Source organism: Leishmania martiniquensis, chromosome 30 (assembly GCF_017916325.1).
Source record: "Leishmania martiniquensis isolate LSCM1 chromosome 30, whole genome shotgun sequence".
In the NCBI taxonomy this organism is placed as follows: domain Eukaryota; phylum Euglenozoa; class Kinetoplastea; order Trypanosomatida; family Trypanosomatidae; genus Leishmania; species Leishmania martiniquensis.
In genome coordinates this window covers 1,091,037-1,114,300 of record NC_090165.1, presented here as the reverse complement: position 1 = coordinate 1,114,300, position 23,264 = coordinate 1,091,037, and the positions used below count along the sequence as shown (strand labels likewise).

Below are 23,264 nucleotides of genomic sequence, written 5' to 3'. Positions count from 1 at the left end.
CGTGTGTCTACCATCGAGGTGGGGAAAGAGCAGCAGTTTCTGTGTGACGGTTTAAGCGGAGGTTCGGAGTCGGGGGGAGGGGTGCGCTGAGCTGTTCTTTTTGTTTCGTCGTGTAAGGACTCGAATGGGACTCTGCATGTGCTACCTTGTCCGGCTGCGCTGCGCGTGTTGTGACACGTGGCACGTGATCGACTGCGCCGGGGGGGCTGACTCACTCTTTTAGCTCCTTTTTTTCTTTCGTTGGCTTTTGCTCTTTGCTATTTGATGTCGACTCCAACGGCAAAATTCGCTGCTACCAAAGCGCCGCCGTCCTCGCTGCTCTCCTCCTCCCTCTCGCTCATCCCCGTGTCGAGGCGTCCTCAGGTGACTTATCCCTAGCATTCACTGTCACGAGGGCTGAACGCTGTGCGCTTACGTCCATACGCCCTCATAAATCTTTCTGTAAGTTCGAATCGGACGCAACGCTGACCAAAGCGACACTGAACGCAACATGCACCGCACTGCTTTGTAGAAGCTTCTGCTACTGGCGTGGAAGCGGGAGATGAACGGTCGCTCTTTTCTTTCTTCTGTCATCGCTGGCACTCCATCCAAGGAGCCGAAGGCGTCTGCGTTTGCGGGTGTGGCTCGGCGAACGTCAATGCTGGCGCTTACGCACCCTCCCGGCACACGCACGAGGACGTTCAGCAGCGCTCTTGGGCCTATGGTGCCCGTCACACACTTTTTTTATTTATTTTTCATCTCGTGCACCCAAATGCTTTCCGCTTCGTTTCGCTTCGTCTCCCTCTGACTTTTTTTTTCGAAACTCTTTACCTGGAGTGGGTAGCACAGCAGCCACGGTGGCTATTCCCTTCTCTCTCTTTCTCTGCCGCACACCATTTCAGCGCCCGCCTTGCGCGACAGCGAGTGCACACAGGCGCGTGGAATTGATAGACAGCAGAGAACACACCCCAAAAGACGAAACCGACCGCTACGCGGGTAAGTGTGCTTAGGCGCTCTGCTTCCATATCGGAGATAATGTCAGGGTCGGCATCCGCCGTCGCTCCCTCTATAGCAGTCACTTGCACATCCTCTTCCTCCTTGATCGTAGGCGGCGATGCGCACAGCACGCATGCAAGCGCCGCTTGTGATGATGTCGCGGAAACTTTGCAGAGGCAACCCACAGAACATGGCCGGCAGCGCAAGTCGTGGACCGAGGAAGAAAAGCGGAACTTTTGGAAGCAAAAGAAAATGGCGAAGAGGGAGCGTACGAAAGCCGTTGCCGCTGAACGGAGAAAGGCGCAGCAGGAGCTTTGGGAGCATCTGTCGGAGGGGGAGAGGGAGGCCCGCCGCTCCGAGGCGGCGCTGTTGCACGAGAGGCGTCGACAGGCCGAAGCAGCGCTCTTGAGGCAGTGCGAAACTCAGCTTGCCGACCCTCATGTGCCGGCGATTGTATTTGACCTCAGCTTTGCGTGGTGCATGACGATGGCAAACACAAAAAGCACCGTCTCGCAGGTGAAGCTCAGCTATAGTGCCTTGCGCACTGCAGGCTTCCCGTTCCGTCCCTTCATCACGTCGCTCATGGGCAAGGAGGCCAGTGACACCGAACACGACGCCAGCGCCCAAGCTACGGTGCTGCAGGGTCTGGACAGCTTCGAAGGCTTTCGCCGATTCCCGCCGTGCATCACGCAGAGGCAGCATTGGAGTGAACTCTTTGCGCCTAGTCGGGTCGTGTTCCTCACCGCGGACTCGCCCAACACACTCGCCGGCATCGAGCCAGACACGGCGTACGTTATCGGCGCCTTCGTAGACCACAACGCGAACAAAGGTCTGAGCTACGCCTGTGCTCAACGCCACGGCGTGCGCACGGCTAGGCTGCCCATCACAGAGACGGTGGTGCTCGGTAACCGGTGTAAGGTGCTAACGATTAATCACGTCGCGAATGTGCTCATTCATTATGCACAGCTCTGCGCCGCTGGGACGCCGAACTGGGCACAGGCGATAGAAAATGCACTACCGACGCGCCGCACTCGGCAGGCGGTGAATGGACGGCGAAAACGACGGCGAGTGGGCGAGGCAACATCGGGTGACCAGAGCAGTCGTGACGACGAGGGTCTTGAAGAGGAGGCTGATGATGGCGGCGATGCAAAAGGCACGTCTGACTATGAAAGTGATCGCACACCTGCCGAGTAACCACCACGAGGCGAGGTGCGGTCTCTCGGTGTGCCTCCAACACAGAGGCCCGCGACCTCCTTCTGTGGTGCAATTGCGTCCTGTGGGTGGGGACGACTACCCGCCCAACTCAAACGGCGGTCCCCTCCCCCTCTCCTTCGCCATAATGGACGTGTGCTGCCTCGTGAAGGCGAATGGAAAAGTCATCACCCGCCCCTTTCGAATCCTCTCGTCCGCCGTCAAGCGACTCTCAACGACTCACGCTCGACCGGAGCACGAAGGCAGAAAAGAGGGTCACTCGAGAGGTGTCGCGCAGACGGACGTCGCCTAGCAGAGCCTGTGTGCGGACGCGCGTGTGCTCGTGTCAGCAGCAGCAGCTTCTCGTCACGGGCGAAGAATGCGGCGTACCTCGGTTCTCTTTTTTCTTTTTTTCATTGGGTGGGGCGAGTGGGGAGGGGCATTTGGCCTGTTGACGGTACACGGCCTTAAAGGTGCCCCCCTCCTCCTCCTTCACCTCTTCCTCTCCCTCCCCGTCGCATACCGTGAGGTGTCTTGCCGGCCAAATCTCCATGATGTGATGCAGCGTGCACTCGTGAGAAAAGCAAAACGGTTTTTTGTCGAACCTCCGCTCCCCCTTGCCCCGTCCCCCGCGCTCTATAGCGCCTCTCCCTCCCTTTTCTTCTCTCTTTGATTCTTAGCGGCCATCGAACAAGCGCGCGTTCTCGTGTCCAGGTGTGCGCGCGCTTCCTGGGAAAGAGGAATGGGCCACCGTCTCGGTTGACCTTGTGTGGCTACCGTTCCGGGTGCCTATACGCACGAGGGCAAGCCCAGCGGGTGTACTCGACCACCACTAGAAGACGAGCGTCTTTTGACCCGTTCGCGCTGTTTTTGTTGCGCGGCTCTTCGCACAGCTGCATACGTTCTTGAGGGAGGGCCCACCGCCCCAGCCCTGTTGAAGCGGAGAGCAACGGAAGGAGGTGAGGAGCGGCGCACACGCACATGCCGACGCAGTGCGCGTAAGGCCCTTCGGCTGCGTATGCCTCCGCTGCTCGCGTACTCGCCCTCTTTCTGCTCCCCACGTGCTATGCCCAAGTGTCCTTCTTCACAAGAAAGGGAGACAGTGCCCTCCCCCCTACACACACACAGACACACACAATCTTCTCCCGCGCTCCTCCCCACCGCCCCGCTTCCCTTCTTTCCAGCAGAGACACCGTTTTCTTTGCCAGCAGCGTCCCTCATCCTGCCCATTGCGAAGTATTCTTTTGCTTATCTTTCTTTGCTCCAGTTCGCCCCATCACTGAATGCAGGCGTCGGCTTCGTGGGGTAACTGCGCCGCATCGCTTTCCCCTCCCCCAAAAAGGATATAGACCCCCTCCCCCTCCCCCTTCCTCGCATAACGGTGCCTGATGAGCTCCGCAGGTGACCCGGGCACAGACGCCTCATTGGCGGTAGACGGCGAGGAGGCACGCCTCCGAAGCGGAGATGTATTTTACGAAGACGACGAAGGCTCTGTTGTGGCTACCACGCCCACGCAGGCAGTGCCGGCCGCAGCGAAAGCAAAGAGGAAAAAGTCGGTCAAGGCGCCGCCCGACGCGCATGCCCGCGGCGACGGTGGCGATATTGATGACGCCGGCGATGACGGGGCGCTTTCTCGTTGCCTGGTGTACTGCCGGCTGCGCCCCACCATCAAGAAAGACTACAAGGAAGGCGGTCACCCACTTGTCACGCTGGAGGGCAAGCGTGTCGTTCTCAAAGATGAGCGCCACTACGACTTCGACGGCAGCTTCGGCCCGCTGGCCGAGCAGGCGCAAGTGTTCGAAGCGGTTGCGATCCCCTGTATGGACCACGCCTTCAATGGCTTCTGCTCTGCTTTGATGTGTTACGGCCAAACCGGCACTGGAAAGTCCTACACCATGTGCAACACCGACCCCCAGCACCTCGGCATTATCCCTCGTGCGGCGACGTACATCTTCGAGAAAATAAAAGCTGCCGAGACGAGCTCCCCAACGCGCAAATACGCGGTGGTAGGACAATTCGTACAGATCTACCGCGATAACCTGGGTGACTTGATGGCTCACGAGGGCAAAGATCGCGTGGAGATCCACCACGATGAGGAGAAAGGGGTGTCGCTGACAGGGTGCACCTCTCATGTCTTGGCGAGCCCGAAGGACTTCATGCGCTTCTACAACGAGGGCAGCGCGCGCCGCGTCGTTGGGTCAACCGCCATGAACGCGGAGTCGAGCCGCGGGCACACTGCCATGATCATCTACATAACGTCCGAGGACACGGAGGACATTAGCAAAGGCAAACTGCGCGGCAAGGTCACGTTCATCGACCTGGCCGGGTATGAGCGGTTTAGCAAGACGGGTATCACCAGTGCCGACCCGATCCGCAAGGATGAGGCAAAGACCATCAACGCATCCCTCCTAGCTCTCGGCCACGTCGTCAGCTCCCTCTCAGCCGGCACAAAGCACGTTCCGTGGCGCAATGCGAAGCTGACGCGCATCCTACAGGACTCGATCGGTGGACGCAGTCGCACCTCCATCATCCTTACCGTCGGCCCCAGCAGCGAGCATCTCTACGAAACCACAAACACACTTCAGTTTGGTCTGCGCGCCATGGCTGTCAAAGTGGAGGCAAAGGTCTCGGTGACGGTCGACTACGTGAAGCTGTCGAAGAAGCTCATGGGATTGCTTACTGAGCGAGATGAGCGGATCAGCTCGTTGGAGGTGCAGATTGCGAACCGCGACGCAGAGCGGCAGGCGCTACTCGAAAGCTATCAGCGTGACCGCGGCGACCTCGAGCAGCGCTTCGCTGCAGAGCTGCAGCGGCTGACCGCGTCCGGGGCGAGCGAGCAGCAGATCCGCAACCTCAAGGAGGTCTACCAGGTGGAGATCGAGAACCTGCAGGACCAGCAGCAGGAGGAGATTGGGTACCAGGACGAGATCCACTCGAAGGAGATCACGCACTTCATCAAGGAGCAGAAGCGCCGAGAGGCGAAGAGCTTGATGGAGATGAAGCTGGCGCGAGAGCGCTTGGTTGATGAGTTTCAGCGGAAGCTGGACAGCGCTCGTGGCGGGACGAACGAGGATCTCGTGCGCGCGCTGCAGGATCTCGCGGAGAAGGACGCCATTCTCGCCTCGCGTGCCAACGACACAGCCCGCCTTCACGCCACCATCGACGCACTCACAGCGCAGGTGCGCTCCTTGGGTGGCGTGGCACAGGCTGATATTGACTTTCCCGAGACGTTTCTGGACGTATCGCAGGTGGAGGAGATGCGGGCCCGCCTGCAGAGCGAAGTAGAGCGGAACTACAACAAGGTGGTGGATCTGCGCACCCAGCTCGATCGCGCCTCCATGCTGGCGCACGATCGCATGGACGAGGTATCGAAGTTGCAGCAGGAGATAGAGCGGCTGCACGAGAAGCTTCTCCACGCTGGTGTCGAGATCAGCGAGTCGAATGAGGAGCTGCAGGCGCTACGCGAGAAGCGGGCAGAGCTGGTCGACCCCGAAGAGCTCGAGAGCCTCCGGTTGCTCATGCAGGCAGATATTGATGAGCTGCGCAGCCAGCGGGACCAGCTGCAAGCAGAGGTAAGACGTGTAAACGAGGCGCGCGTGCGCGAGTCCATGGCACGGCGCCGCCAGGCACTGGACGGCCCTGAAGCCCTGAAGCGCATCCTAGCGGAGGACGAAGACGGATGCATGGCGGACGTGGGCCACAGCGCCCCAAGCGAACGGGGGCACGTGGACGCCGGCAACGCCGCTGACGGGGAGTACAAGATGGGGCCGAAGGCAAGGGCGATGCAGAAGGCGTATAAGAAGATGATTCAAAAACTGAACCGCCAGCTGGCCGACAGCAGTCGTGACAGGGCTGCCCTCGTGCAGCGCATTCAGCACCTCGAGGGCACGCTCACGCTCCACGACATCCCCATCCAGGCGACGCCGGGGTGCAGCACGGTGGATGGGGAGACTCAGGCTGGTCTCAGCGGCCAGGCGAGAGACAGCCACGCTCGCCCCAACGCTCCCGCCTCGGACCGGGAGAGCTCCAGTCCCGACAGCCGCGCAGAGGAGTCGCTTCTGACTGCTGGAAGCACAGACGTCGCGCTTGTGCTTCTTTTCAAGGAGCAAGAGATAGACGTTCGGGATGCGCTCATCGCTCAGCTGGACGCGCAGCTGTCGAGGGCGGTGACAGCCTACGAAAGAGATCGGAAGTACATACAAGAGCTGAAGGGGCTGCTTCGCGACGCTGGCAAGACCCCGCCAGAGGCGTCATCGAGTGGCTCGCAGCCGGTAGAAGGGGTCCCGCTGGCGGAGTACGGCACGCTGCTACGGCAGCTCCGCGCGCACAACCGCAGGCTTCTCGTGGAACTACTTTTCCTGCAGTCGCATCCGAGGGGTGAGGCGGCGGAGTCGCCCCCAACTGCGCGAACGGTCTTCGAGGAGCAGCTGGAGGAGCGAGATAAAGAGCTCGAGATGAAGGACGAGATGCTGCTCGAGAAGAACGCGATGCTTAACTACATGGCGACGCTGAGTGCGCGGCTTATCAATCAGATGGAGGCGCTGGGCCTCGAGCCGTGTTGCCATCTGCCGGAGCGCTACCAAGACCTCGTCAAGGTAGAGAAGGACCAGCTGGACATTCAGGCAGTGAAGCAGCGCGAGCTGGAGGCCCAGTTGCAGCGAGAGCAGGACGAAAAGCAAAGGATGAGGCGACTACTTGAGGCGATCAACGCGGAGCGGGAGCAGGGCGCTGCGGTCCTTCGGCAGACCGAGCTGCGCAACAAAGAACTGCGCGAGCGCGAGAGCAACGCGACGGCGGCGTTGCAGGAGCTAACGGAAAGGATCATACAGAAGGAAATGATGCGCGACGAGGCACTGCGACGCACCACACAAGAGCTTATGGAGTTGCAGGCGCGTTATGCCAAGCAGCAACACCACCGTCGCTCTACCCTGTTCGAACGACTGCTCCGAAGCATCATGGAATAGGGGGCAGCCAAAGAAAAAAAACTTCTCTCGCCACTGATCCTCACCAGCGCTGTGCGCTCCAGTACGCTTCCCGTGGCGGCCTCCTTCTCGCCTTTGAGACTGCCCTCGCCCCCCCAAAAAAATAACCGTCTGTGACGTGTCGCGCCCCCGCGTCTTCCTAAGCGTGTGCCCGTGTGCATGCAAGCCCCCGCCTTTCTCTCGGCTTTCGTTGGTGCCTCACGGTGTTGTGTGGTGGTGCAGCTACGTGCGTGCTTTGTACTTCTGTGTGGCACCCCTATCCCCGTCATGGCGAGGAGGGGGGTTTGTCAGCGTGACTGCCTCCCTTTTCCTCCCTATTTGCATGCTCTATTTTCGTTGCTTTCTAACGGCGCCGCTCATCTTGACTGCTCCTGCTGCCGTGCTCCTCGTGCCCCCCCTTACAAGTCCCAGCCCCACCTCTCTGTGCGTGAGAGCGTGCACACATGCAGAGAGGCTGGTGTGCTCGTTTGCGGCTCTTCGACGCCGCCTCACAGCCACTGCCTCTTTCTTTCCTTCCGCATCCGTATTGTAGGCCTATCGGAGTCGTTATCCTTCGGCGCATATGCGCGCGTGGCGCGCTCCACGTTTCCCCCCGCCCTCTCCCATCTGCAGTGCCTGGTGCTTTGCGCCCTCTCCCGCCGTATTCGCCGTTGCCTCCCGCGCCGATAGAATCGACAGCAAAGCAGAATACAGCGTTTCTACGCCTCACCTGACTCTGCTCGTGTGTGTACCGATCGGTTATTTTTTTTGTCTGTGGGGGGGGTGTCTGCCTTTGGCCAAGCTTTTTTCGCTGTCGCTTCGCTCTCTCGTTCGACGGTATGATTGGAAGGGTCAAGCACGATGCGGCCTCAGTGACAGCCAGCCGGTCATGAGAGAGTGAGAGAGAAGGGGTCACGAGAAGAGCACAAAGAGCTGGCAAGGTTCGCGTGACCACGCTGCGATCCTTTGTCCCTACACACGGAGCACGTCACGTTACGGTTCGTTGCCGTCGACGAGATCTGCTTCTCATTCGCCCTGTCCACCGTCGCAGGTCTCCTCCCTCTTTTGTTTTTCCGCTTACGAAGGAGTGAGACGCGCAGAAGTCTGCACAGTTCGACGGATGGCCGAATCGCCACGCATTCTGCTTCCTCGTTTGTGTGTGCGACGCTGTGCTCTCTTTGCAGCGTACCCTTCCCCTTCCCTCTTCCCCCCTCTCCGTGTTTTTTTTCGTGGCGCTTGCACTCTCTCTCTCTTCTCGTCTGATGCGCCTCCTTCCGACCCCTCTGGCGGCGTCTCCCTCATCTCGATCCGCTCGCATGCAGGACGGCGTAGGCGCGCCCACACGCACAAACGCGAAGAAACCTCACCACAAAAAGAAAAGAGAGGAAGGCAGCACACACACCAACACACATACAGTAGACGTATCAGCTGCGCTGTCGACACTTCGAACGCGTTCACTGCAATTAACGCAGACAGCAAACAAGTAAACACACTTACACACTTACACAGACAGGCAGACAAGGGAAGAAGAAACAAGGGGCAAAAAAAACCGTCCCTCCCGCTCTGCTGTTTTTTTTCTTCTCTCTGAGAGGTTCCGTTCCTCCCTACCTTTTTTTTTCGTGCGATACTAGAGACGCCAAAGCCGACAAGGCTCCTCCTCTTGCCAAGCCTCTCCTTTCTCCGGTATATTTGCCTTGCCTTCTTCACACTATTATCAAAAATAAAACCCACGCATTGGGGCGTTTGCGTCACTGTGGCATCTTGCTCTCTCTCCCTCCCTCTCTCTCTCGCACCCATTATATCTCTGCTTCTTAAATCGTTGTGGCTCCTCTGCTTCTTCCTTTGACTCGTCTCTCCTACCTCCCTCCTCCATAGTCCCTCTTCTCGTGTACCAGTGACACTCTTCTCGCCCTGTGGGCTCTCACGTCCTTTGTGTCTTCGCCTTTTCTTCAGCCTGTGGAGCGTATACCCTGGCATAGACACACACACACACACGTAAAGGTAGGCAAACACCACCAGCGCCACACTCGGCCAGCCACCAAGCAAAAAGCAAAGAAACGTGGGAGCATCGCCGCGGTGGGGGACAACGTGGGCGCGCTCTTTCCTTTGTTTCGTATCTTCACCCTTTTTTTTGGTATCATTTCTGTTCCCCTCTCTCTGCCCTTTTCTGGTTGTTTTACACGCCTTTTTGTTTCTATTTCTGTTTCCCCGGCACGTGGTGCCGGCGCTCCGTTGCTTCCCCTTTCATTGGCTCGTCTTGCGTTTTTTCCGTCTCTTCTTTCGCACTCCCTTCCATGTAACTCTGCTTTGGCCGTCTATTATCTGTTAGCCTATGGGTTGAAGACCCTTTTCCTGCGCTCAGCTCTCCTCCTCCTCCTCTCCCTCCCTCTGCGCCTAAATCCTACCGCCACTTCCCTCGACGGCAGCCGCATCGACTCTCGTCTCCCCTTTCCGCTCCTTTGCCCTTTCCCGTGGTGGGCTCTGTTCCTTCCCCCCGTCTTTCCCTCTCCCTCGACGCACGTTCTCTGGCCTTGAAAGCCAATCCTTCTCGTCAACGTCAGGAGCCAGCGACTGTGGCACACACGCACACCTCTTCCGCCCTGAGCTTCTCTTGTTGTTCGCCCCCTCCCCCTCCGCCCCCCTCTGCGTGCTGTTTCTCCTCGCGCGCCCTCCCTCTCTTCTGAGCACCTTTCTTGCTGCTGCTTTTCTACCGTTTGTGTGGGCGCATTCCTGCTGAAGTGGCTACTCCCGACTGCTTCGTGCTTTGAGTTAACGCAGGCGAGCGACCTGTCTCGCCGCTCGAAAAGCGGAGAGGGGGAGGTGCTCACGGAAAGGCATCGCTACCTTCGTCGCTGCAGATCCCTGTACGCACGCACACGCCTTTTCGCTGTGCATGAAGCAGAGGGAAGCAATCGCTGCCTCGTATTGCCATCCCTTTTGTTTTCACAGTCTGTACCTGTTGCTCCCCCGTCGAGTCGCGGCGGCCGATTTGCCTGCTCTCTGGGACGGTTGCGGAAAGGGAGAGAACCACTAAGACGAAAAACGAGGAGTCGAGGGCCCGCTTCTGTTAAGGCAGGAGCACACAGCCTATGGGCTGACGAACACAGAAAGGGAGGCCCCGATCACTCAACTTGAATTCAGGCGTTGCTCATTGATTGCTTGTGTGTCGCCCTCTGTAGTAGTTGTGTGTGTTGCTTCACTTTTTTCTCACTTGACTCGCGTCTTGGGTTATCGTTTTTTTTTCCATTTCCTCTCTCTGTGTGTGTGTGTCTGTCTGTCTTATTTTTTTTATGTTGGAGAGGAGAGACACGTTGTTTTAATCGTCTTGAACATCATCTGCCAGCGTGATTGCGCGAGCGAAGGAGTAAAGGCCCTTGTAAGATAAAGAGGTCTCTTGTGAAGACACCCGCACACTCGCAGACATAAACGCTGCACTTTGCCGACGAGTGCGTTTGCATTTTTTTTGTCGCCTGCGCCATCCACAGCACCACTGCACGAAGAGAGACATCTGTCGCGGCCACACATACCTCCCCCTCGGCCATCCCCATCGTATCCCTCCCCGACAAATGGACCATTGGCAGTCGATTGTGTTGTTGACGCTGCGCGATCGCCTAAGTCAGCCACTCGGGCACACTTTTGTCGATGAATTCGACTCTGAAATAGGCTGCTCTCCACGGAGCAGCGGCGCCGAGGAGACTGCCATGGTGGCGCCGCGTGCCGTATGGCAGGGCGTTCATGTGAAGACTGCCGTCCTGGAGAAGGCGACGCGTGCAGCGGGAGGCAATTGCAGATCTTCGCCGCAGAGCGCAGGAACATCCGCGTGCCGGCATCTGTTGTCGCCTCCTCAAGCACTAGAGGCCTCGCCGTGCTTTGACGGGCGCCGGCAGTTGCGCTCTTCGCCCAGGTATAAGCGCGGCTGGCGCGCATCGCTGCGGGACGCTGCGCTTGTTTTTGTACTGCTGCTGCAGTTAGGGCGCATGCTGTGGGCGGACTTTGGGCCACCGCAGGATAATTTCTGGAGACGCGGTGGCCAGGCGGCTATGTGGCCGATCTTGTTTGCGGAGGCCACAACAGTCCACTATCGCGGCTCCGTGTACCGCGGGCTTACCGAGGCGATGTTGCAGGGCGGTGGCAGTACCTTTTCCATTCAGGTGTCCATTCCAGCGTTCCCGATGAATGCTTCGCTCGCTCGCCCCATTATGATGTCCATTTTGACGAGTGACGTGCGCCTCATCGACGACGCGGGAGCTGTCGTGCACCACGAGCGGCATGCAGCACGCGGTGCGGCGGCGGCACGCGCGTTGAACCACACGAAGGCATGGGGTCTGTGGAACCTCCTCCTGGTGAATATTCTGTCCCAGAGCGAAATCGAGGTGAGCTCCAACGGCCACGCCGTAAAAGTGACGCTGGCGAGTGGGAAGTGGGTGCTGCCGACGCATACGTCAGCGCTCATCGTCCCCTGTATTCCCTTCTCCTTGTTCGAGCAGGTGGGCAGGCTCGGGCTTCAGGACTTGCCGAGCAACTGCCTCACCGGCGACCCTTTCCTTGTGACCAAGAAATCATTTTTGCAGCTGGACGAGGCACGGTGGAGGACTTCCGCACAGATGCTCGTCACCGGCGGGGCCATCGCCATTCCTCTCACCGGCGCCTCCAGCGCCGTCTCTGACGAGCTCACGCTGGAGCGGCGGCTGCGGGTGATGGAGGGGTACACGTGCCTGCATACACGCAGCGCCTCCGTGCACGGCAGCCACTGGGACGCTCGCGAAAGCGTCTTCCGCTTTACGCCGCATCGCGGCGGCATACAGACTCTCTGCTACGTGCCCTATCCAGACACGCTGCCGTCTCTGTGCATGAAGCTGATGAGCTCGTATGAAGTGGCAGGCCCAGAGGGGGTCTCGACCGATCCACCACAGGTCCACGCAGACCTGGAGTTCACCGGCACCATCTATGGTACCAACCTGACGGAGCGCGACACGGCGGTCATCACGGATGAGCTGTGCACAGACTTCACGTCGCAGAACGTCTTCTTCGTGGACCTCTTCTTCAGCAGCAGCTCCCGCGTGAGCTTCCTGAGCACGTTCCACAAGCGCGGTATCTACCACGTGTGCTATCATCGCGTCGGATCGCCCATGTACGTGCGGGTGTCAACGCTGGTAGTGGAGCGGGATGCAAATGTCGTGATCGACAACGACAGTCCGAATGTGCTGATCGACCAGGACGTGAAGCTGCTGCAGTCCGCCTCTGTCACGCGCCTCAATGTCCAGGACAAGGGAAACCTCAAACTGCGCCAGCGCAGTCTGAAGGTGAGGAACTTCCTCTGGTCTGGCGGCAGCATCTCTGGCAAAGGCACCATCAACTGTACCAAGTACGCCAAGATTACCACCCAGGGCTACGAGACGCGGCAGCTGTCGGTGCCCCTCTACAACTATGGCGAGATGACTATTGACGTGCAGCGGCTGTCCCTGGAACGGGACGGGGCGATCCACAATTACGGCAACCTGACGCTGGCCGTCTCAAGCATGGGGGCAGAGAGCATCAGCAGCATTCTTTCTGCTGGGCAGCGCAACACGATCACCAACTACCCGGGCGGCGTCATGCGCATCATCGCGCTCGACGAGCGCTCCTACGCGCTGCTCACAGGCCGCTTTATCTTTCAAGGTGGATCCGTACTCCTGTCGGGCAAGGTCAACCTCACAGACGCCTCAAGCTTTGCAGAGTCCACGGTGACACTGAAGAGTGGAACGCTTCTCACGGCCCAGAACGTACAACTAGGCGGCATAGTAGCGATAGAGAAGCGGTCTGTTCTGACGGTGCTGAGGGGGTGCACCTTTGCGTCGGCGACCGTCACGGGCGATGGCGTGGTGCGGCTGCTGGGGGATGAGCTGGTGCTCAACTCGCTCACAATGGAGGGCTCCCTTCGCGCCTTTATTGGTGTAGGGTTGTTCGACCCGATCTCCGTTGTCGTCTTGGGCACGACGCTGTTTGGTGAGGACACCCTCGTGCACGTGGCGCACGCTAACTTCGCGGCATCGACCGCGCCAGTCAAGGTGGCGTTTCTCGGCCGCCTCCTCGCCGACTTTGTCACGGCACGCTTCACTGGCAGTATGCTTCTGCAAATCGGCGGTGTCGCAGCACTATACGGCAACACGTCCGACGAAGCTATCAACTTCCGTCGCACGCTCACCAAAGTTGCCGGCTACTCGTTGCCGCTCGCCACGTCGTCCTTTGTGCCGCCGAATGCGACCATGTTTGTGATCGACACCTCCGGCCTGGACGAGGCGGTCAGCCCCGCCACACTCGACGGCGCGGACGCTGCAAACCGCACCGTTTCCTCCGCCGACACGCTCAAGAGCGGCACCTCTGGCGACCCGGCGGCCGCCGAGACGCCAGCGTGCGAGGTTTATCTGCCGACGTCTCAGCACCTGACAATGAGCGGACGACTTGTCTTGCGTGGATGCGTGCAGGCACCATCGGGCGGCAGTATCACTGGCGCGGTGGTAAAGCTGGAGGACCCGGCGGACTGGGTGCTGCTGCACCGTGAGTTTTGCGTCTTTGCCGAGTCGGAGACGCTGCCGCACCTTTGCCGGCGTCATCGTCACATAGCACCATCCCTGCGGAGCGGCTTGGCGCTCAGCGAGAAGGTGTACGTGCGCAGCCCCGCGTCCTTTTCCCTTGACGAGCTGACGTTCATCAGCAGTCGCGCGCGTGTCTCCGACGCTGTTCCCATCACGGTGAAAGACATGATTATCGTACGGGCCGACTCGACGCTATTTCTGGCCCACGGCGCGGTGATGGCAGCGCGCCACATCATCATCGAAGGTACCCTCGTCGTGAACGACCCCCACAGTACTGTTCTGAAGGGACAGGTGGAGGTGAGGGAGGAGGGCATCATCGAGCTGCACGGGGTGTCGGGGCTGTCGTGCGCCGACGAGCTTCTGGTCGAGGGGCGCCTGAACCTCGCGCCGAGCGCGCGAGGGTCTCACTTTCGCTGCGTGAGCGCCAGCGATGACGATAGCGGCGGCGAGAACAGCGACGCAGCATCGATCAATCTGGATGGCACGGTCAACTCAAAGCCAGTGGGCCACCTCGACGCGCTGCTGCGCAAGCGGGCCCTAGCGAATCTCCGGCCTGACATGACGTGCCCCGACGATGTCATTCACGATTACGACTCACGTCGCCAGTTTATCAACCTCTACTGGATGCGCCAGGCCTATGACCCGCCTGCCGACCAGCCGACACGACGGGATATGATATGGATGACGCTATTTGGCATCGCCTGCTGCCTCGGCACGTTTCACATTCTGCTGACAATGTGGGGATACACCTACGCGAAGTGGTGGAATGATGTGCGGGCGCCATGCCCTCTGCAGCTCACGCTGACGTGGGATGAGCTCAGCTACAGCGCCATCAACTACTTCACGTTCTGCAGACTCATCATCATCAACCTCCTGAACACCATGGCTGCTTTTCACCCAGGGCTACCCGCGCCATTGCCGTCGGTGGCCGGCGTGCTTCTCCGCGGGATGGGGCTACTCATGCCGCACCACCAGACGCCCATCAGCCGCTCCCGCAAGGTCGGTCTCTTTTACATTGTGTGGCTGCTGGCCTTTCTCTATATGAAAAGGCGAGACGGTTGGTTGGTATCGTACTTGCGCCGTAGACAGCCGTTTTTGCTGGACACGGTGCAGAAGATCTACACAGTGCTGACGATCCTCAACTTCATTTTCCTGGCGCCGCTCATGTCGTCTGTGGTGGATGCGATTGCGTGGCCGACGCTGCTGCGCAACGTGCCCACGTACGAACAGGTGCGGCTGGACATCTGGGTCGGCATCTCCGTGATTTCCTTCGTGTCGGTGGGCGTCATGGCACCGTCAAGCATCCTGACGAATCAAATGCGCCTCCCGCACATGGACCTTCGCGTGCGAGCGTCGAACATGTTCTTCTATTTCTCGATGCAGATGTTGGAGACGGTCATGTGGAAGGTCTTCTACAACAACCCCATGTGCGTTGTCTTTAGCTGCATCGCCTTTCAGCTCGTGCGGCTCGGCTTCTTCTGTTTTTTTCCGGCGACGCCGTACAAGAACGTGAACAGGTTCATGACCTTCCTGGCACTGCAGTCCTTCTACGTGTACTTCTCGATCATACTGTACGCGGTGCTCGTGCGCACCGGCGTCTACACGAGCTGCACGCAAGGCACCGACATGTTCCGCGTGGTCTCAGCCGCGTTCGTCATCTCGCTCTTCGTCAACTTTTGGCGCCATGTTCTCTTTACAGAAGAGCAGACGACGACCACCGGCGACGTTTCCATCGATGCCCTGCGCCGCTCCATGCTCCAGATTCGCAACCGCATCCATGACCTGAAGTTTGAAGTGTACGCCTGCGCGGACGCGATGGAGCGGGAGAACATTCTCAACGCCATAGCGCGAATGCGCATCGAGTACCTGGAGAAGCAGGAGCGCTACCGCTTCGAGACTCACCGGCTGCTGCGGCCGTTTATCTTCAGCGGAAGCGGCTTTGACAGCGACGCGCAACTGCAGTCGCAAAGCAGCGTCGCCTTCTTTAACAACGACGACGGCGACGACGCATCCAACGTGCATCCGGCCATGTCGCCAAACATGCAGCACAGCACACTTCTCAGCGTGGAGGAAATGGAGACGTTTAGCTGCGGCCCAGCACTGGGTAAAGGCAGCTACGGCACAGTGCATCTCGGCATTCTCACAAACGGCAAACTGGTTGCCGTTAAGTACGTGAACGTCGTCAGCGAGAGCCCCGAGGCACTGGCGAGTGTGGAGGCGGAGGTGAACATGCTGCGTGAGCTTTCCCACCCGAACATTATCCGCTACTTTGGCGCGCACACGATACAGGACACAATGCTCGTATTTATGGAGTTTGCCGTCGGCGGCAGCTTGACGTCTATTGTGCGCAAATTCACCCATCTGACGGAGCCTGTTATGCAGCTGTACACCTTCCAGATCTTGAAGGGGCTGCAGTACCTGCACGACAAGGGCGTTGTGCACCGCGACATCAAAGGCGAAAACATTCTTATCGATGGTTATGGCGTAGCGAAGCTAGCGGACTTTGGGTGCAGCAAGTCTCTGGCGAACATCGCGAACGCTGGCCAGGTGGGGTGTGGCACGCTGGTGGGATCCCCGTTCTGGATGGCGCCGGAGGTGATTCGGAGCGAAGCGTACGGCACCAAGGCGGACATCTGGTCTGTCGGGTGCACCGTTGTCGAGATGCTAAACGGTGGCGAGCCGCCCTGGAGGGAGGAGTTTGACAACGTGTACTCCGCCATGTTCTACGTGGGCTCGACAAACGACATCCCGCAGATTCCGGAGGAAACGTCCGAGACGTGCCGCGACTTCCTCTTTCTCTGCTTCGAGCGCGACGTGATGAAGCGGGCCTCAGCGGATGAGCTGCTCCAGCACCCATGGCTGAAGATGGCCGCTGCGGTGTCCCACTCGGAGGATTCGACCGATCACTTTTTATCCTTCTCGGGGGCCTCGTCCCCGTCGATCAAGCCAGCACATGACGGGCACCGCTCCACTGCTTTCTCGCGCAGTACCCCGCATAGCTCTGACGAGGACATTACGTCACCGCTGAATGGCAGTGGTGCTCCCCAGCCACCCAACGGGAGCGTCGCTAGCTTCACCTCCAACGCTTCAGAGCGGTCGAAGTGAGCGTCTGCGCACACAGGTGCGACCCGCTCAGGTGTTCAGCCTCGAAACGAAAAGGGCACTCATCGTACTTTCCTGCAGCGTCTTCTTCGCCGTGCTGCCTGTCTTGGTGCAAGCGGCTCGCTGTCTGTAAGTGGCTCGCACTCAGCTGAACGTGTGCGCGCGTACGCTGTGTACACGTATGCGCACGCCCCTGATTTTCCCCCTCTCTCTGCTCCCGCCATTTTGCTGTGCCGATACGCTAAAGTGCTTCTCTCTTTTTGTTTTCTCTTGCCGTCTTCTTTTCTTCACCATCTGCACATTAAACCAACCGGTGAATACAGCGATGCGGCGTCAATGCCCCGACCACGCGCATCTATCGCCTCGGGACCTCCTCCTTCGGTGATATCGCTGCTGCAGCTCTCTAGGTGAGTCCAATGCGCATGCGTGTGCCCTGTGCATATGCTTGCAGATGCGGCCACGCTCAGGCATTGAGGAGGAGGGTGGTGGAAGCCGCGGCTTTCAGATGGACTCGGTGGCACTCGCGTCTCCGTGTCTCCTCTTTGGCCTTGACAGTGATGACGAGGGGCTCTCCTGCTAACGGGCATGCCACGCAGAAGGCATGCGGGTCGCGCCGTCCTCTGTCGCCGTACCACTTCCTCTATGCGTCACAATGAACCCTGCGAGCGAAAGCGATGGCGATATCGGCCCTTCTCGCTGAAACGCTACCCGTCGGCAGCGCCCCCACCCCTGCTCCCCATCTCCCCCTGCTTCTTGGTGTGCACCTGTGCTGGCCACACGTATCCATCTGCTCTCCTCCGCTTTATCTTCTCTGTTTCCTCTCGCGCTCTCCCTGCACCACTCTCCACACCCGCACTCACTCGAGCAACACTCCGGTAACTTTGTCGTCTCTCCTTCACTTCACGCATCCACGCTACGTAGTTCCCTCCACCACCATCACCACCCTGCGCTTCTATTCCGCCCTCCACTCCACCTTTCCTTGCAGGGAAACACACGCACACACACACACACATACACACTCAAGGTGCCCTTGCGGCCTACACATTGGAGAGGATGTACTTCGAGCTTCCCGAGCTGTACATCAATCCCCCGTTTTCCTGGGGCCCTCCCGAGGAGGAGATGAAGCTGGAAGACGGGGCCCCTTTCGAGCTCTACTCCAAGTCAGATCCGCTGGAAGCGCTCGACTGGTTCACCTACAAGAGAGAGGCGGATGCGACTGACAGCGATAGCGAGGCCGAGGCGGTGGCTGCCAAGGGTAAGGTGTTCAAGCAGGTCGAGGACAACGCCCGTCTTAACGCGCTGCGCACGGAGCGCGAGAAGGCCATCATATTCAACCCACGCAGCAACGGCGCGCGCAACGCGAAGATGGCGGCCGTGAAGAAGGGCGGTAAGGACAACCGCAACAACAACCAGCGACGCAACCGCCGCAAGGTGACGGAGCTTCCGAACACCTACAATGCTTCAGCGATGGCTGTGGTGCAGCACGTGATGAAGCAGACAGACATGACGAAGCTCCGCATGCGCGCGCTGCCCAAGGTGGTGGAGCTCGGCCTGCACGGTACCCCGCCGATCTACAACATCGGCATCGAGGCAGCCACGTGCGCCCGCCCGCTGCCGCTTGACGAGTCCAAGTACGACGAGGACTACTTCATGCGTGGGCTTACAACGGAGGATCCAGAGCTGCGCAAGATTATGGGCGAGGCACAGCGTTACCCGCTCGTCGTCGTGACCGATGAAATTCTGTCATTGCTGATGGTGTGCACCCGCTCCTCTTACCCGTGGCACATTCGGGTCCTCAACTACAACAACATTTGGATCTTGGTCAAGGGTGAGGAGAGCAACATCGAGAAGCAGTGGGTGAGCGAGACGGCAGGGCATGAGATCCGCCCGTCTGAGGGTGCCGACAACCGCGCTGAGCGTATCTCCTCTCTCGGCGAGGAGTCGACCAAGGTGTACGACTGCTTCGCGCGCGCATCGTGCTCGAAGAGTTTTGCGCAAGTCAAGACGCACCGCAGCCCTTTCTCTCGCAAGCAGCCGCGTATGTACAGCTACCGCCGCTACATCATGCATGACGGCACGCCAGACCGCTACGATATCGTGGTGCGCTGCGAAGTGGATGCACTGATGCCGCGCACGAACGATCGCGTCCGCTGCTTCGCGCTGCTGGAGCAGTGCGTCGTGAGCGAGAAGGACTCGTCGTGGCGCCGCGAGGGGCTGCTGAAAAATGCCGCCTCCTTCCTGCCGATCGAGTACGCACACAACGGCTGCAAGATCGCGCGCTGGACAGCGCTTTCGCTTCTCTCGGATGCGAAGCTGATGAAGATCGGCTTCGTGACTTGCGAGGAGAAGATGGAGAAGGGCCAGCGCGTGTTCAACCACAAGCAGCACGAGGTGCTCTCCGTGCAAACCTATTCGCCCGCGTCGCTCGCGACGCAGTTCGGCATTGATGTTTCCAACATGTGGGCCATAGTGGATCACATCATGCGTCCCTTCATCGAGGGCCACTCCATCTGCCCGTCGATCCTCATGAAGCCCGGCGACAAGTCGGAACTGATCGTTGTCGAGGAGGAAGACGACGATGACGACAGCGAGGAGGACGACTTGGATGAAGACGGCGACGACGGCGATGAAGGCGATGACAAGGAGGACGAGTAGGGTGGCATGGCTGGATGCTACCGGACGACGTCCTGCAACGTGCAGACACGCTCTCTGGCCCATATTTTTGTGCTCGTCACTGCCTTCCGCTCAGCTTTCATTGGTTGGTGAGCCGATTGCTAATGCAAAGAATAAGTAATTGGATACGCTTGACTCACAGGGGCAGCTGCTGTTGTTCGCGGCCATTCCGGGGCTTTCTCTGTGTGCATGTGCGTGAATTGCTTTCTGTTCTGTTCTGTCTCGGCCTATACTTCGCAGTTGTGATGCCGCGCCTGTACGTGTGTGTGTGTGTGTGCTTGTGTGCTTGTGTGCTTGTGCTGATGTGTGGATGCGCCAGTGCTTCTGCTCCGCTCTTCCGCCATCGTAAGTGGCAACATGGCACCAGTGGCAGAGGCGAAGCAGCGACAACAGAAAGTGGTGAGACTAAAGGTAAGATTCGTATAGCGGATCCAACGCTTACGACAGCACGTCGAGAAGCAAAAAAAGAGGATAGCGAAATGAGGGCACGGGCTTGCTTGCGCGCGCCTGTGAGGTCAGCGTTGCGCAGGGCCAGCAGAAGTCCAAGTCGGCGAACGGCGTGCGAGTTGCCATCACGTTCGACGAGCCTTCGTTACTTGTTCTGATTCAGTGGCATATAGCAGCCCTTCATGGCCTCCCCTACTCCCGGGCCGAAGCGTATGGATCAGAGTGCGCCCCGTGTGTGGCGTGTGTGTGGATGAGTTTTCTGGGAAAGCACTCTGCAAGGCACCTCGATGGACGCGCAACCTCTTCTCTTTTCAAACACTGCCTGCGCGCCCCTCCCCTTCTCTTGCGGCGTTTTGTCGGCGGCTGTGACTGCATGTGCGCTTACATGTCGATCGTATGCAAGCATCCGCCCCCTCCCCCTCCCCCTTTTCTTCTCGTCCGTCTGGGTGTGCACGAGCGGGTGCGTCACAGCACATTCTCGAGCTTTTTTTTTGCCTCGTGGCGCATCATCATCTCCCCACGCGCCACCGTCGAGCCCGTGACTTTAGCCCTCCCTTTCATTCGCGCAGGACGTCACGGCCATCGATGGAGGCAGATCCACCCCTATATGGTTGTTCTCTGTACTTTCTTCTTCATGCGCTAAAGGTATACACGCGCGCCACAGCCTACGTGCTCTTCCCCTTCCCTGGTGCGATCAGTCATCTGCGACGTGCTCTGCTTCTTTAGGCCCTGTAACTCCGACTGTGCTGGCACTGCCACTACCCCATTTTCATCGTCGTCCTCGTCCTCCTCTCACTCCCTCCCCTGCGTCCGCCCGTCGTCGGCTGGTGCACGCCTGCTCCGGTCGCCAACCCCGTATGGTGTGCGCACTTGCGAGGACACGGATCATACTGGCCTCTCCCCGTCTGTCTGTGTGTTTCGTGCAGTAGTGTCGGTGCGGCCGCTTCTTTTTTTTCTTTTATTGGCTTTGCCGCGGAGAAGGCTGGTGCATTCCGTCCTGCAAGAGCATCGAAGGGGGGAGGCGAGCATCTGCCTGGTGCGATGCGCGGATACCGCTCGATGTCAGCACACAGGCACACCCTCCCTCGGCGAGACTCAGCTTTTCTTGCTTGTTCAGCGCGTACCGTTGCAGCAAAGGTATACCGGCTGAAGACGCTCCCCTCTTCTGTATATATATATATACATGGCTCTTAGCATTCAGCCACCTTGAAGAGCTGTAAACTATTCTACCGCCGCGGCGCCGCAGACGGACCCCAACTCACAGATATACTGAAGAAAAAAAAGCTGCATCACACACAAGTCAGCGTAAAAAAAAACTTTCCTTTGTGTCCTGCGTGTGCGTGTGCGTGTGCGTGTGCGTGTGCGTGTGTGTGTGTGTACCATTTGAACGCCCCTCGGACCGCTCCTCTCCTCCCGTCCCTTTCCATTTTTACACGCGCGCGCGTCGAGGCGTGCACCTACACATACACATACATGTATTGCTGAGGCGCTCGTGAGCCATGGAAAACGTTTACTCCCACAATCCTGGCGAGGAGAAGCTGACGAGCGCGCAGATGTTTTGGTACAGCGTCGCAGCAGTTGTGTGTGTGGCAGGTGCGGGCTTCTTTGTCGGCCTCCAAATTGCGCTCTTCTCCATTGATCGCCTCTTCCTCCGCGTCCTCACCACCACTGGCACACCGAAGGAGCGCCAGCAGGCAAGGTCACTGCTTGGGGTATTGCAGCTGCAGCACTGGACTCTCGTGGCGCTTGTCTTGATGAACGCTATATTTGTCATGACGCTGCCGATTCTACTGGAGACGATGTTCGACGAGCTCACCGCCCTTATCGTCTCCATCACGGCTGTCCTCTTCGCCGGCGAGGTTGTCCCGCTCGCCGTCTTTGTGCGCTGGGCCATTCCAGTGTGCTCGTACTTTATTCATGCCATCTGGCTCGCTATTGTCGTGACGGCACCAGTCAGCTATCCGATGGGCAAGGTGCTTGACCGCGTGCTCGGCCACAGAGAGGAGCCGCTTGACCGCGAGGATCTGGCCGCCTTGATTGCCGGTCCGCAGTGGGAGGAAAATGAGGAGGAGAGCGCAATGGTGGAGGTGACGGCCGTGTCTGTGGGCGATGACGGTGGCGGCGCCGACGGCGCGCGGGCGACGGAAGAGGAGAGGTCGCCATACCAGTTGCTCGAGTCGGAGGTGAAGATGTTGCAAGCGGCTATGCTGCTCTCGACCGACACGGTGCGGCAACATTTGCGCACAAAAGCGGAGGACGCCTTCATGTTGTCCTCTCGCAACAGCCTCGATCGTGAAGCGATTCTGCGCATCTTGACCGCGGGCTACAGCCGTGTGCCGGTCTACTTTGGTGAAAATCGACGGCACATCATTGGTGCCCTCATCGTCAACTCTCTCGTGTCGCTCTGCTTCTCTCAGCCGGACCCGCCACCGCTGGTGAGCGACTACCCCCTCCGCGAGGTCATGCGACTATCCCAGGATTCGTCTCTCTACGACGCCTACCTCGCCTTCCGTGATGGACCCTCCCACATGGCCATCATCTACGACACCTCCGGGGCCATGGTGGGCCTTTTGACGCTGAATGATGTGCTGGCAACCCTCTACAACACCGACCCGGTGGCACCGGTCACGCTGTCGGAGCACTACCTGCGCCGCCAGCAAAAGATGGTCGAGCTGGTCGAGGGAATGAAGCTCCTGCAGGCCACCAGGCGGGTGCTGCCAGTGCCGCCGGGCGCGAGCCGGCTCGGTGGGCCAAGCCCAAAGAATAAGTTCAAGGAAGGGGCGCCCGTGTAGGTTTCCACTGACGATACCGCCGCCGCTGCTGCTCTTTTTTCTTTGTGGTGCTACTGGCTGTGGTGAGCCTGAGGCTCGTTAGAGAGACGCTGGATTGAAGTGAGCGTCCTCCCTTACAGTGCGTGGCCCCTCTGCCTGGCCTTGTGAAGCGTCTGCGCACTCGCGTGCTCGCGTTCAGAATGACCCATGAGAAGGGCACAGAGAACAGTGAACAGCAGAAGCAACTGTGGATGCGGCTTGCCATGTCCGTGGAAAGAACGCATGTACATACATGTGTGTGTGTGCTCTCTCTCTATGTATACATATACGTATGTGTGTACATGTATATCGCCGAGACCTCACGCCCTCTTTCGGCTCTCATCCTCACTTCACCCGATGTCGTTGCCGTCATGCTCGTTGGCCCACTACTCGCCTCTCTCTCTCTCGCTCAATCTTCGATTCACTTTGACCTCACCCTCGTCGCTTTCTCGCCTTGTCTCTCTGTTCCTCTCCTGAGTTTATGCCATCCGTCTGTTGAGTGCGGGAACGGAAGTGGGAGGAGGGAGAGG

The 23,264-nt window shown here is 59.0% G+C and overlaps 5 protein-coding genes across 5 annotated transcripts; all 5 read left to right on the top strand.

Annotated features, from left to right (window-relative positions):
* Window positions 1-1,014: 1,014 nt before the first annotated feature.
* On the top strand, window positions 1,015-2,169 carry LSCM1_03930 (uncharacterized protein; the record flags this gene model as incomplete). Its single annotated transcript, XM_067321461.1, has 1 exon — window positions 1,015-2,169. One exon carries the CDS (start codon window positions 1,015-1,017, stop codon window positions 2,167-2,169), a length of 1,155 nt encoding a protein of 384 aa, XP_067176829.1.
* A 1,385-nt stretch (window positions 2,170-3,554) lies between these two features.
* On the top strand, window positions 3,555-7,130 carry LSCM1_03929 (uncharacterized protein; the record flags this gene model as incomplete). Its single annotated transcript, XM_067321460.1, has 1 exon — window positions 3,555-7,130. The coding sequence occupies one exon, from the start codon at window positions 3,555-3,557 to the stop codon at window positions 7,128-7,130; it is 3,576 nt and encodes a 1,191-aa protein (XP_067176828.1).
* A 3,563-nt stretch (window positions 7,131-10,693) lies between these two features.
* Window positions 10,694-16,807, top strand: LSCM1_03928 (uncharacterized protein; the record flags this gene model as incomplete). Its single annotated transcript, XM_067321459.1, has 1 exon — window positions 10,694-16,807. The coding sequence occupies one exon, from the start codon at window positions 10,694-10,696 to the stop codon at window positions 16,805-16,807; it is 6,114 nt and encodes a 2,037-aa protein (XP_067176827.1).
* Window positions 16,808-17,857: 1,050 nt separating this feature from the next.
* Window positions 17,858-19,459, top strand: LSCM1_03927 (uncharacterized protein; the record flags this gene model as incomplete). Its single annotated transcript, XM_067321458.1, has 1 exon — window positions 17,858-19,459. The coding sequence occupies one exon, from the start codon at window positions 17,858-17,860 to the stop codon at window positions 19,457-19,459; it is 1,602 nt and encodes a 533-aa protein (XP_067176826.1).
* A 1,964-nt stretch (window positions 19,460-21,423) lies between these two features.
* LSCM1_03926 (uncharacterized protein) lies at window positions 21,424-22,716 on the top strand (the record flags this gene model as incomplete). Its single annotated transcript, XM_067321457.1, has 1 exon — window positions 21,424-22,716. The coding sequence occupies one exon, from the start codon at window positions 21,424-21,426 to the stop codon at window positions 22,714-22,716; it is 1,293 nt and encodes a 430-aa protein (XP_067176825.1).
* Between the last annotated feature and the right edge of the window lie 548 nt (window positions 22,717-23,264).